At 41.9% G+C, this 14,062-nt stretch overlaps 1 protein-coding gene across 1 annotated transcript in view; it reads left to right on the top strand.

Annotated features, from left to right (window-relative positions):
- LOC143932986 (uncharacterized) overlaps window positions 1–14,062 on the top strand; it is a 163,622-nt gene that overhangs the window by 53,618 nt on the left and 95,942 nt on the right. Inside the window, 3 exon segments of the mRNA XM_077455909.1 lie at window positions 10,131–10,246; window positions 11,511–11,711; window positions 14,033–14,060. Of these exon segments, the coding sequence (XP_077312035.1) occupies window positions 10,131–10,246; window positions 11,511–11,711; window positions 14,033–14,060 (345 nt within the window).

The raw sequence follows: 14,062 nt of genomic DNA, 5'->3' as shown, positions 1-14,062 counted from the left end.
TCACTGTGCCCGTGAATGCATCCTCACTGTGCCCACATTGCAGCCTTGCAGTGCCCATGACTGTAGTCTCACTGTGCCCACAATTTCACTTTTGCTGAGCCAATTATTTAATACAGACTCCATCGCCTGGCCACACAGCCACACGCACACAGCCACACGCACAGCATCTTCTGTGTATCATAGAGCTGGCGGGGTCTGTGTTTGGCGTCTGCACTGTAACAAGGTCCCGCCCCCCCTAGACCGGCTATTGTGATGGGTGGAACACTGAATCTACTATTGCATGAGACGGTCGGGGGACAGACCTTGTTGCAGCGCGACCGCCGAACACAGACCCAGCCAGCTCCTTGATGCACAGGAGGAGGAGAGAGGGAAAGCAGAGTGCTGCAACTCTGTGGCTCCAGGGCACACGACCTACCAGGAAAAAGTAAGCCAGTCTGGCCCTGGCTGGGGTCGCTGAGCAGGTGGGGCCCCAGGGCAACTGCCCAGTGTGCCTATGTGAAAAGATGGCCCTGGTCTAAGCTGGTGGTTGCAGGATCAGAACTTGCAAAAAGGGAAAATGCTTTCTCCTGGTAACTTGGAGAGTACTGACTACAGATGCTAGTCTCTCAAGCTGGGGAGTGACCCTAGAAGGGCTCACAGCTCAGGGGAAATGGTCAGGGACAGAACAGATCCTGCCCAAAAAATGCCCTGAAATTACAGGCAGTACAACTGGCCCTATAGTCCTGGGCGGTGGAGCTTCAGGACTGCCCTATCGGGGTTCAGTCCAACAATGCCACTGCAGTGGCCTATATTAACAGCCAAAGTGGTACCAGGAGTCGTTCAACTCTGAAGGAGGTGAACCACATACTAGACTGGGCAGAGGGACATGTGCCGATTCTATCGGCAGTCCATAGCCTGGGAGTAGAGAACTGGAAAGCAGATCATCTCAGCCGCCAGCAGATCTGCCCAGGGCTGTTCCAGGAAATTTGCCACCGTTGGGGATGGCCAGAGGTCGACCTATTGGCCTCCAGGGGGGTGAATTAACCCTTTAATTCCATTACTGCTGCTTTTGCATGCTCCCTGAAGCAGGCAACTTATGCAATTCTGATATATACATTTATTTTTCAGAAGCCTCTGAGGTTGTTGTTTTGGTATCTCTATCCTGGGTACTGTATTGCGGCTGTAGTGTAATGAGGCTTGTACTGATTTCTGCTAAGCTAGGAGTGTGATGAAGCTTGCAGTTCTTGTCACGCCAATTAGTTGTGTTTTCATTTATGCCATTCCTCCACTTTTCATTTTGATGGGGAAATATGAGGAGCATTCCTTTTTTCTAGAGAAGTGCTTTGCTGTTAACATGATTGTATTCTTTTTAATGTGATTATTAAAGGCAGATAGATATAGATATAGATATAGATATAGATATAGATATAGATATAGATATATATATATATATATATATATATATATATATATATATATATAATATAATTTTTTATTTTTATAAACCTGCTGTACTTGCCTGCTTTGTGCTGTTATTTTGCACAGAGCAGCCCCGATCCTCCTCTTCTCCGGTCCCCCGCCGGTGCTTCAAGCCAAGTGCCCCCATAGCAAGCAGCTTGTTGTGGGGGCACCCAAGCAGGCTCACTCCTGAGACAATGGCTCATGCTACTGTCAATGAGGATAGCTGTTGCTCTCATGCACATCTCTGGATGGTGATAGAATGCATGAAGGTGAAAAAAACCTTAACCTAGGGGGCATGGTCTGGGCATGGCCAAGTGCAGAAGTGTGCCCGCTGAGCTCCTGGCCCTCATCAGTCTAGCCCAGCTTATATCGCTCGGATTTTCCCAGATTTTCCCGACATGTACTCCACAAAGAAGCGGAAAGGAAATGTTAATAAGATACCCTCACTGCCACAATCTAGTGGTGAAATTCAACAGTTTTTCTCCTTACACAGGAGGCCTCTCCGGCTGCCAAGATGGCGGACCATGCGACCCCCCCCAACCATACGGGACTACAATGTCAAGACCCCCCCCCCCTGCAGCTTTGGTCGCATCAGATGCATACTCCGACACCCCAGATGTGTTCCGCTCTGATCCCCAGGGTTCAAACCACCAACCACTTACCCCGAGAGCTGATGCCGGACTGAGGGCACTGTTGCAGGCCGGATATCGAGGCCTGGGGTCTGCCTGATTGCATACACATTGAAACTCCTAAGGTTTGACCTCATATTATATGGTTTTGGTAAATCTGAAGTAAAAAACTCAGCAGAAAATCTGATAGTGTGTATGGGGCTTTTAGGGCAGCATAGCAATTGTGTAGGTAAAGCCATTCTTCCATGGAGCAGATGAAGGTTAAATGGATAAACCCTTTGTTTGAAATTTATTTCTTTTTTCTTTTTTCTGTGTGCCTTTTTTGAAGGCATATCTCAAACTCCCTGTCCCTGAGATTGAACAGGAAGTGTGAAGAAATGTCTACAAATTGAAGGGTTTTTCTTAACAGTTGTTGGGGACAGTCATCTGCTTGGAAGATTTTATCCTCACCTCTGGTTTTGGTTGCAAAGCTAGAGAGCTATGAGTTCCTCATCACTTTGACTCCAAACAGTAGTCACCAGAACACATGGAGTAGTAAATCTATCCAGAGTTGACATGGACAGCAATAAAAAAAAAAAAAACTTGACAGGCGGTCTAATCTCTCCCTAATGTATCCAGAGTGAAAAAGTTTGGCTATATAAGCCAAACTTTGCCATGAGAAGGTATACAACATCAGAGGGATTAGAACACCACCTAATCGGGTTTTTATTGTGGTCTATGATTAACCCTCTCCACTTGTCCTGTTGACTGTTATCTCTGAGAGCAAAAGTCAAAGACATTTTGGGATGTTGCCAGAACAGGAATAGAAGGAAAAATTTCCGCAACAACCAGGGATTCCCACACTATGAAGGGCTTTCCCCCAACTTCCTGTTTTGGGCTTTGGGATGGGAAATCTCGCTTGCGCGCGCTCTCTCGTTCTCGTGCTTGCGCGCGCTCTCTCGTTCTCGTGCTTGCGCGCGCTCTCTCGTTCTCGTGCTTGCGCGCGCTCTCTCGTTCTCGTGCTTGCGCGCGCTCTCTCGTTCTCGTGCTTGCGCGCGCTCTCTCGTGCTTGCGCGCGCCCTCTCGTTCTCGTGCTTGCGTGCGCCCTCTCGTTCTCGTGCTTGCGCGCGCTCTCTGCATTCACATGGAGAAACACAGGTGCAGGCTTTAGGCCTCATGCACACGAGACGCAGTTAAACGCGTGTTCAGATGCAGTTGGACACTTTTTTCAACTGCCCCTGAACTCATTCAATGTTATCCTATGTGTCCATGCACTCGTTTTTTGCCGTTTTTATGCAGTTGCGTTTAACCTCGTTTTTCCAGAAGCAAAAAAATGGGTTCAGACGCTAAACGCGGCACCCGCGTTTAGCGGTGTTTAGCGGCGTTTAGCAGCGTTTGCGTTTTTATATGCGTTTTTAAAGGAACCCAATTTTTTGGACCTGAAAACTCAGAAATATGATCTGAGAATGACATTTTGTGACCCAACTTTGGGGGCCCATATCTTGGGGCCACTTATTGCCAGGAACCCCAAATTTGGTATGCAGACACTGTGGATCTAGCACTACAACATATCCAAATTTGGGGTTACTATCACCAAGTGACCCCGAGATAGGGGCCCCAAAATTCGGGTTGCAAAATGTCATGCACTTTTCTGCATCAGAGATACATGGCCTCAAAGTCAACTGTGACCATCTGCAGCAATGTAATTTGGTCATTAGGGTTGGGTGTTATGGTAAGTGGTTATCCGTTAGGGTTATTGTTTAGGATTAAGGGTTGGATTAGGGTTGGGGTTGGTTAGGGTTGGGGTTGGTTAGGGTTAGTGTAAGGGATAGGGTTTGCTGTTGGGGGTTAGGGTTAGGATTCTGGATATTTTAATAAGGCATTAAAAAATATTATACCACCATATACAGCAGCAAAGAATTAAAATATATTATTCGGTACATATTTCACGATAAAAATATATTAAATTGGCCAAATTTAAAACAATTATAAAAAATCTAATTAACATAGATTTGCTTTTAAATAAAACAATTTGAAACTAGAAAAAATGAATAAAAACATATATTAAGATTAAAAAATAAATAATTAACTATTTTTAATATTGTTTTATATTCGAAATAATGATTAATGATATTTATAATAATAAACATTGCCACAAGAAAATTTTTGATATTTTAAAAAATTGGATAATTTGCTATAAATAGACATTATTTTTTTTAAAAATAAAGGACAGAGAAAAAAATTAATCTGTACATCTATAGATAACTATATTTTATACACATACCTGATCGTTACCAACAGACGCTCCTCTGGTAACACACTGTTTCTCATATTGGTGTCCACGAATGTCAGACCAGGTAGTACTTTTTCTAAGAGCAGATCAAATGTGACAATGGACATCCGGCTAAAATGAAAAAACTTGTCGGGGTAGGTACTCAGCTGCACATACATGTTTGTGAAATATCCAACGGACATTCGCTGTCCCATCAACGGATGGGTCCAATATCGACGAGCTCTGACTCTGGACCTCTCACGAAATTTGTGACGACGTTGCTGTCTCATCAAGAGCAACATCAGGAGCATTTCCTGACATATATTCAATATGGGATCCATTTCAAAATATATACCGCAGAAAGAGGCAAATGCAAGTGTACAACTGCTCTCTATGCTGCTGCTGCTCACTCTGATCAAAATAGCAGAAATAGTTAAAAAAAAAAACATGCTTTGGGAGCTTGGGGAGGGTCTACATGATGTTATCTTTATAAACACTTATAAACCTAAACGCGGCAAGAAACGTTTAGAAGCGCGCGTTTCAGCTTTTTTGGAGCAGAGTTTTCACTTGCGTCTCGTGTGCATGAGGCCTTACAGTGACTCATCACAGTGGTAGCCAATCAGAGGCTACCACAGTGATCCAGGGCCAGGGGTTCTTAGACCCCCTGTCTCTGTGCTGGGAGCGCGCTGTGTGGCACGCTTCCAACACCAAGGGAAATGCTCAAATATGTAGCGTCACAGAAAAAATCCCCAGTGCAGTAGGGCTGCATATTTTGTATTACGTCTGTGTCAAGGGGTTAAACAGTAAGGCTGGCCATGCATCATACATTTTTTTTTTTTTTTTTTTTTTTTCTCCCATTCAACGATGTAGTGCAAAGGCCTGCATATTTGTTTACATACAAATGGAAAATGTTTAGATTTACCAAAAGCATATGATTATAGTGTAGGATAAAATGTTGTATAATGTATGGCTAGCCTTAATGTAGCTAGGAAGCTTACCGTTCTAGGCGGTGTTGGAGGGGTTAGAGGGAATGGACGGGGCCTTGACATTTTCCTAAACTACTAAACTGCAAATGTGCTGTCAGTCTAAAGTGCTATGGGTGGAGCTGATGTCAACGTCAAAGCAGCTATAGCAGCAGCAAGGGTGACCATGTTTTAAGAAGCGTGCTGTCACCCTACTCAATGGATTGCCTATCCAGTGGTCCTTCTGGTAGGATCTATTCTACTTGACATGCATGTTCCAAGTGGTACTTTAGGAAAACCATTGAACCCAGTCTTGTTGGTATGATGCTGTCATTTGATCGTTGGTACTTTAAAAATGTAGCTGTTATAAGCTCTATAATGATGGGCATTGGGATAGATACTAGAAGCTGCACGTTTACTATCATAGCAGTAAGATGGCGTCTTACTGCTATGATAGTAAAAGTGCAGCTTCTAGTATCTATCCCAATGCCCATCATTATAGAGCTTATAACAGCTACATTTTTAAGTTTAATGGTGGTAGGGGCCCCTACCACCATATATGAAACCGTACTGAGGTGCTATAGTGGGCAACCAGCAGACCTTTGAAAAGTAACCAATTATTGTGCTGTTCCGTTTCTAATTCCCATGTAGACAAACAAAATGATGCCAGTATATCATAAACTGTTTAAAATAGAAGCCAGTCCTCCTTTATTTTCATGCCTCTCCGGTTGCTTAATTTTAGCTTCGTACACAAAGTATAATTTTGAAAGCTAAAAATAAAACCTATCTATGACTCGCAAAATTTTTAACAATGGCTTTCTCAAGTGCTGGCCTGGCTTAGCCGTAGACAAAATGTGGGCTTCAGGATGTAGAAGCTATACTTTTTTTTTTTTTTGTGCATTGTGCAGAACATGCAGGCTTTTAGCTAACAATTCGCAGTTATGAAGAGGCGGTAATTTATCATTCTTGGAGTTACAATCATATGGTTCTGATTTTCAGCCGTGCTTTTTACCCATAACAATCTGTCAAAGCCAAGCAGAAAAACTTTCATGTGATCTGTGGCTGCATATATTTGTAGTTTTTAACTTTTTTAACTTTTTTTTTTTTTTTTTTTCTCAGGGCTGAATGGGAGGTGTTTACTGGGATTTTCATGTTTATTTTAATCCCTTGCTCATGAAAACAGGAGTCATGTTGATTTAGCTAAGACTGGGAATTCTGACTCCAAAATCCATCCTTCCCCTTCTCCTTTTTTTTTTTTTTTTTTTTTTTTAAATTTATTTATTTTTTGGTGCTAACTTGTTTTCCTAGCTGCCTGGATTCAAGTTTTTTTTTTTTTTTTTTTTTTTTTTTTATGGAATCATTAAAATCCAAGTAAGCTTTAAATTGGCTAAATATATTCAATGGTACAGCAAAATGAAAGGTATGCAAAGCCTTAGCGTTCATTTTCTTTATAAAAGCAGCCACAGTCTGAAAGAGCCAGTCCCCTGCCAGGATACTACAGAGAACCCATTTCTCTGTATGAAAGCAGTGGTCTCTCTGCAGAGCTCTCCAACCACCTATCTATGCAGAGCTCTTTACTCTACATGGAGCATGAGTTTAGCTGATCGCATAACCAGGGTGAATTTGATTTAAATTGTTAGTAAAAAGGCTTGATTTAAATCCACTCGCTTTTTAAATCATATTTTTAAAGAGCAACTGTCATCTCTGTCCTGCAGTGGCTCCACCTGATCCGCTGTTGACTCACTGACCACTCCATTCACTTTAATGGGAGGGCTGGTGATGTGGCAGGGACGCAACAAGGTGAGGGGCGTGGCGGGAGCAGGGGAGTGGATGCTGCCGGCTAACAGGCTCTGCCATGATGGATCTGAAATGACAGGTGCTCTTTAAATGTTAAAGCTAGCCATACATTATACGATTTTCTTTATACTTGCCTTCAACTATTGTAGTACAAGGGCCTGCCTGATTGCACACACATTGAAAGTGTTTAGGTTTTGACCTCCTATTATATGGTTTTGGTAAATAAAAGGAAAATTGTGTAATCTATGGCCAGCCTTATTCTTGCTGGCAGTTTGACTCTTTAAAAACTTCACACCCAGGCCAATTCTGACATTTCTCTTCTTACATGGAGGAAAAAAAAAAAAATATAATATTATATATATATATATATATATATAATTAGCAAAGACCCTAGAGAATACAATGGCGGTCGTTGCAACTTTTTGTCTTACATTACATTACGCCAAGTAAATAGATACCTAACATGTCACGCTTCAAAAGTGCACACACTCGTGGAATGTCACCAAACTTTGGTACTTAAAAATCCCGAATCCCTCCCAATAATTTTTTTTACTGGTTACATGTTTTGAGTTAGAGGAGGTCTAGGGATAGAAATTTTTCTCTTGCTCTGTTTGCGGCAATACCTCACATGTGGTTTGAACAGTTTTTTTTCATGTGGGTGGGACTTGCATATGCGTTCACTTCTGCGTGCAAACTCATGGGGACAGGGTGCTTTAAATTTTGACTCAAATTTTTCCTCTTTGATTCCCTGCAAAGGTAAAGCATAATGGACTACTATGCATTGCATAGGAGCCAGCGAACTCACCGCTGTCCCCTGTAGTTCCGAGCGTCCATCTTGGTGGGTCTCGCTGCTCCGGCGCTGTGATTCGCCAGAGCAGAGATGACGTCACGCATGCGCACGGGAGCCGACACTCGCATCATATCGCCACGATCTGCGGCTTACCCAGTGCGCCTGCGCGCCGTTGTCTACAGCGCATGCGCCGTAGACAGCGGTGGCTTTCTTCAGGTAAATATCTCCTAAACCTTATAGGTTTAGGAGATATTTCTTGGACCTACAGGTAAGCCTTAATCTAGGCTTGCCTGTAGGTCAAAGTGGTTTGTAAGGGTTTACAACCAGTTTAAGTGTTCCTAGGGGTGTGTTACTAACTGTTGGGGGCTGGGCTTTAATTTAGTGAACACTGATCTCTGCTCCAATCACATGGAGCAGAGATCAGCATCACTAGTTGCTAGGCAGAACGGGGAGATGCTGTCTACAACGGCATTTCCTCGTTCAGCCGCCCCGTGAGACGATCTCGGGTATGCCGGCGGCGATCGAGTCCGCGGGACCCGCAAGCAGACTCATGGCGGTCCCGACAGCCAGCGGCGCGATGGCAGGGCGGCAAATTTAAAGGGATGTACAGGTACGCCCATTTGCCTGCCGTGCCATTCTTGCCGATGTACATCAGCGTGCACTGGTTGGGAACTGGTTAAACTCTCACGGCACTGTTGTTTTTTTTATTTTTTTTATGCAGGGCGTGATAACATCGCGCCTGGCCTCCGAACGATCATAGAGACTCCGTTGACCATCTGGTCCCCCGGAAATCTTTCATTGACATTTGGGGCCAGCGGATCCGTTCTCTGAACTCACCGATGGAAGTGGTGAGTTGGTAGAAGCTTCGGAGGGCAGCGGGGTGGGGGGGGGGGAGGAACGTCCCCTCCCGTCACCCATAAGAATGATTAAGCGTGTAACAGCCGATATGATCGTTCTTATGGTGCAGGGAATCGCCGGCTGAAAACTGCAATATCTGAATGATGTCTGTAGCGGCAGGCATCATTCAGATATCCATTGCACAAAAATTGAAAAGAGAGAACAAGGGCTTCTGGACTTTTTAGGCACCATAGACAAAATTATAACCATCAGATAAGATCATAAACTTTATTTAAAAAATCTCATTGTATCGAATTAAATACAACAGAGTTTTAAAATCATATGTCAGTGATATTTGTAATTTTATATATATATATATATATATATATATATATATATATATATATATATATATATATATATATATATATATATATATATATATACATTGCACAAAGACAAGGAAGTGGTTAATATTTGCAAACAAAACTAAGATTTCCTATTTAGACCTAAGCTGTCAGGTTAGTAAAACAGCGATATCAGAACTAATTCAATCCTACAGTTTGTAGTGTACATTGTTTTGAAAATCTGTGGGATACAGGAATATTCCTGAACTTTGTTTTATCTCACGGTTACTGTGAAATTGTGTGAATGCATCAATGCAGTGCATGTTATCTCAGCTTGCTGAGCTTGGATCCATTGAATGAATGAGTTTACCAAAAATGTAAATATTGCAGAATATACAGCCTCATGATGCTTAAAGCAGACCTCCAACCTCAAGTAGAAGTTCTCTCATCAGAGAATCCCCCCCCCCCCCCATGCCACAATTACCACCTTTCAGGGGCAGGGGGTGCAGATACCTGTATAATACAGGTATCTGCTCCCACTTCTGGGAATAGCTAGCCGCAGATGGCCCTCAAATCCCCCCCCGTTTGTGTTCTGGGAAACTCACAGTTCCCAGGATACAGCGGGACCAGTGAAGAGGCGCCGTGCGACTCGCGCAAGTGCAGTAGGGAACTGAGCAGTGAAGCCGCAACGCGTCACTTCCCGGTGCCCTCACAGAGGATGGCGGTGGGGGCATCTGCTGCCGACATCGCTGGACCCTGGAACAGTAATTGATTTTTTTTATCCACCCTGAGCAGAACTATGGGTCTGATGTTTGCAGAGACATCACTGCTTCCCCAAAGATGCCAAGGTTCCTTCTCTGCAGTATGCTTGTGGAAAGACTTTTCCGATTGAGCTGTGAATGCTTTCTAAGGAAAATAAACTGTAAGGCCTCATGCACATTTCTGTTTTTTACTGCAAATGGCCCTAGGAGGAGTGGTGGGAATCCCTGGCTCTCAGAATAAGAACGCGGGTCCACTTATAAAGCATTTGTGTTTATTTTTTTTTTCCTTTTTTTTTTTTTTTTTCTCTTTTTGTAGTGGTGTACGAACATCGGTCAAGGCTTGAACGCTCTTTACAGAAAGAAAAGGGTGAACACAAGAAAACGAAAGAAGGTCAGAAATTTTTTGTTATTCTAAAAGATCAGATGCTGAATGTTAATTGTAAATGTAGAATGCCACTGCTTTTGTCTGCAATCAAGCTTTTTTTCAGTACACTACAAAGATCAGTAACCCATAGGAAGTAATAAGATTCCATATGACTGAAGTCATGTCAGTGATGAGATGAATGGTCTCTGGTTGCTATGGGTTATGCTGCCTATGAAATTCTTAAACAAGCCTTGTCATGGTATGCTATTGAAGGGATTGCCCAGAGAAATCAAACATGATTTGGTGCATGCATATATTATAGAATAAGTAATAGCTGTTTGGTTGGAAGTATGTCATTAAAGCAGACCTAAGCCTGAATATAAATGTCCCTACTGCCCTCCCTTGTCAGTCTCAATTGAATAGTAAAGCTAAGATTTGCTGTACATGCTACAATAAGACCTTGCAATATCGATACCACCACTTTAGATCTACCAAAAACTAAGATGAGAATCTACCTAAATTATCCAACCAGTCAAGCCAAGTGCTAAATACTTGTAGGTAGATCGAAAGGAGACTGTTCAATTAATTTGTAATGGGGGGGGGGGGGGGGGAGAGAGTTTAACTCTAGGTATGATCTTTATTGCATACTTGCATTGCTCCAGTTGGCAGCTGACAATCACTGTAGTAAATGGCACTACTACAGTGATGGCTACGATGTCCTGTGCAAGCTTCTTTCTCTGTGCATACAGACCACAGGAGCTCACTCACTGGGCACTGCTACCATTCATAGAATACCTTGTGTAAATTTTTTTTTTTTTTTTTTTTTGTGAATACATGTCATACTGATGGACATGGTTGGAGAACGTCTTGCATCAATGAAAAAATACAAGGCATTCTGTGTGAATGGCAGCAGTTCCGAGTGAGCAACACGCGCACCCCCTCGTGCAGTGGGAAAGCCAATTGCACAGGATCCAGAAAATTGCAGCCACCAGTGTAGTAGCTCGACACTGAACAGCTTCCTCGGTGGTCTCGGGTATAAGATATACACACACATTCTTCCAAGCTGAACAGACAACCCCCCCCCCCCCCTTTCCCACACCTTAGGGTACCTTTAGTTCACATACAACTCACCCATGACTGCAACAAATAATTTTGGATGTCCCCTTGAAGGGCAAAGTACTGAAATAGTGAGTGTAGGCAGTTTATGTAGGACATCTGTGGCAGGTAAATATTGCATGCTGTTGTACATATCTGTAACAGCCATCTCTTGGTGTCCGCATTAGCGGGTCTAGAAAATAAACTCTCTGTAATGTTCGCCTGTTTTTGGGTCAGAGTGATAGAAAAGGTGGAAGGTCCCTTTTGCTGTTTTCCCCTCTGGTGTTGGAAAGGGTGGATGTGAGAGAGGCAGAGGATATGGAGTTTGAGGAAGGTCAGATTGATGGACTTCTCATCTCCTCTAAGGATCTAGAGCCTGTGGAGTTCCAGGGTCAGAATGTTCCTGGCAGCTGTCTCAAGGCTGTTCCCATTACACCTGTATTTAGAGGAGGTAGTGCAGAATGGACTGAGCAGCTCTGTCCCATGAAGGATATGTTTACTAGGAGCTGGTGTATGTCTTTTGTGATGCTACAATTTTTTGTCTTAAAAAACATGTCTGGAAGAGTATGTTCAGGTCTTCATGGATCGGCGAATAAAAAGATGGAGACCTTGCTAATGACATCGTTCTTTTGGTGGACGCTGCTGTGCACCTGGCTGTGGCAGCTATTGGTATCTGCAAGACTGCCAAGGGCCAGATAAAGCACCTGGTTAAGTGACTCCTGAAGGCGCTGATGAGGGCCCAGCTATTGGTTTTGCCTTGAGCTTTGTTTTGAAGTGGATGCCTTAAATCGGAACTAAGCTCTCCTATCCTTTTCTGCCAAGGAAGCTGCCATTTTAGCCTCTGTTTAAATTTGCAACTGCCACGCTGCTTGCACATGTTATCAGTTAGATCAGACATTTAATGGTTTGACAGAATAGAATGACTTTTTTGAAACTGGTAAATTAACGGGTTTAGTTCCACTTAAGATTCTATTCAGCAGATCGTGTGCCTGGGGCTGTTATCCAATCAGAGTTCTTTGGCTTACGAGCTGGTCTACTGAGTTACCCTGCAAAGTTATTGGAGAGCTTCCACGTGAAAGGCCTTTTTGGAGCAGATTTAGACACTTCTATTCAGAAGATCTCGGGAGGGGAGTTCTCTTCTCCCTCTTAGAAAAAGGGGTACTCTCCCAGCTAGAAGTGCACATGCTGTTCAATGTCAAGTTCTGATTCTTCTAATATGACTTGTTCAGCACTCAAGTCTTGACTTCTAGGGGAAGCCTCGGGGTCAATTTTTCAAAAAAACCTAGGCTCCTAAATAGGTGGAGTCAGATTCTAAGACCACTACCTCAAACCCTATATTACCTTTTATCTTCCCTACAGACTCTGTGCAAACCAAATATGTGTTTGCTATAATGTCCCAATTTTTGTGTTTGTGTCCAACAAATTTTTTCTTGTTATCCTAAATTCAACCACGTGCCACTATAAACCATTTATATTGATTACCCTACAATGGATAACCCCAAAAGAGGTGGACACGTTCAGTTATTCACCAACGTAGTCAATCAATCAAAATCCCAAAGGGATAATTAATTAAACCCTGAAGCACCCAAAACCACATATGAAAACCACCAAAAATTCAAGAGTACCAAGCAATTTTTTCTTCTTTTTCTTCTTTTTCTTCTTTTTCTTTTCTTTTTCTTTTCTTCTTTCCTCTTTTTCTTCTTTTCTTTTCTTCTTTCTTTTTCTTCTTTTCTTTCTTTTTCTTCTTTTTCTTTTTCTTTTTCTTCTTTTTCTTTTTCTTTTTTTCTTCTTTCTTTTTTTCTTTTCTTCTTTTTCTTCTTTTTTTCTTCTTTTTCTTCTTTTTCCTTCTTTTTCTTCTTTTTCTTCTTTTTCTTCTTTTTCTTCTTTTTCTTTTTTCTTTTTCTTTTCTTTTCTTCTTTTTCTTCTTTTTCTTCTTTTTCTCTTTTCTTCTTTTTCTTCTTTTTCTTCTTTTTCCTTCTTTTTCTTCTTTTTCTTTTTCTTTTTCTTCTTTTTCTTTTTTCTTTTTCTTCTTTTTCTTCTTTTTCTTCTTTTTTCTTTTTCTTTTTCTTCTTTTTCTTCTTTTTCTTTCTTTTTCTTTTTCTTTTTCTTCTTTTTCTTCTTTTCTTCTTTTCTTCTTTTCTTTTTTTCTTTTTCTTCTTTTTCTTCTTTTCTTCTTTTCTTTTTCTTTTTCTTTTTTCTTCTTTTCTTTTTTCTTCTTTTCTTCTTTTTTCTTTTTCTTTTTCTTTTCTTTTTCTTTTTCTTTTTCTTTTTCTTTTTCTTTTTCTTTTTCTTTTTCTTTTCTTTTTCTTTTTCTTTTCTTTTTCTTTTTTTTTTTTTGTTTAATAAAGATGTGATTTTCCTTCCAAGATCCTACAAGACCCTTCGGTCTTTCCCATCAAAAATCACCCCCCCCCTTTTGGACTTCCCTTCAAGTTGCTCAGAGCAGTAGTCTGTTCAGTTAATGATGATGCGACTTGGTTGCTACTTGCATTCAAACCAATGGGCTGAAATTGCACCCAAGTCCGACCAGTAGTGTAGGAACCTTTTCAAAGTTGGTGGTTTCAAAGATGGCTCTCAGGGAACCATTGATTTTGACATGTCATGCGGCTTGTGCTCTCAGTCGGACCAGTGTGAACCGCCCCTAAAGGTACTTTTAGATTGAGTGCCAAAAGCTGTGGGGGGGGGGGGGGCGCGGTGTCCTTTTTTTTTAATTTTTTTATTTTTTTGTCATATCCTCATATGTTCCTTTTTTTATTTAGAATCAGAATGAGGAGATCAAGAAGCAGTTG

The sequence above is a fragment of the Lithobates pipiens genome, unplaced genomic scaffold, assembly GCF_037356315.1.
Source record: "Lithobates pipiens isolate NorthernLeopardFrog02 unplaced genomic scaffold, aLitPip1_a1.2 Scaffold_27, whole genome shotgun sequence".
Taxonomy (NCBI): Eukaryota; Metazoa; Chordata; class Amphibia; order Anura; family Ranidae; genus Lithobates; species Lithobates pipiens.
Note: the sequence above shows the minus strand (reverse complement) of the source record. Positions and strands in the feature narration are given on the sequence as shown.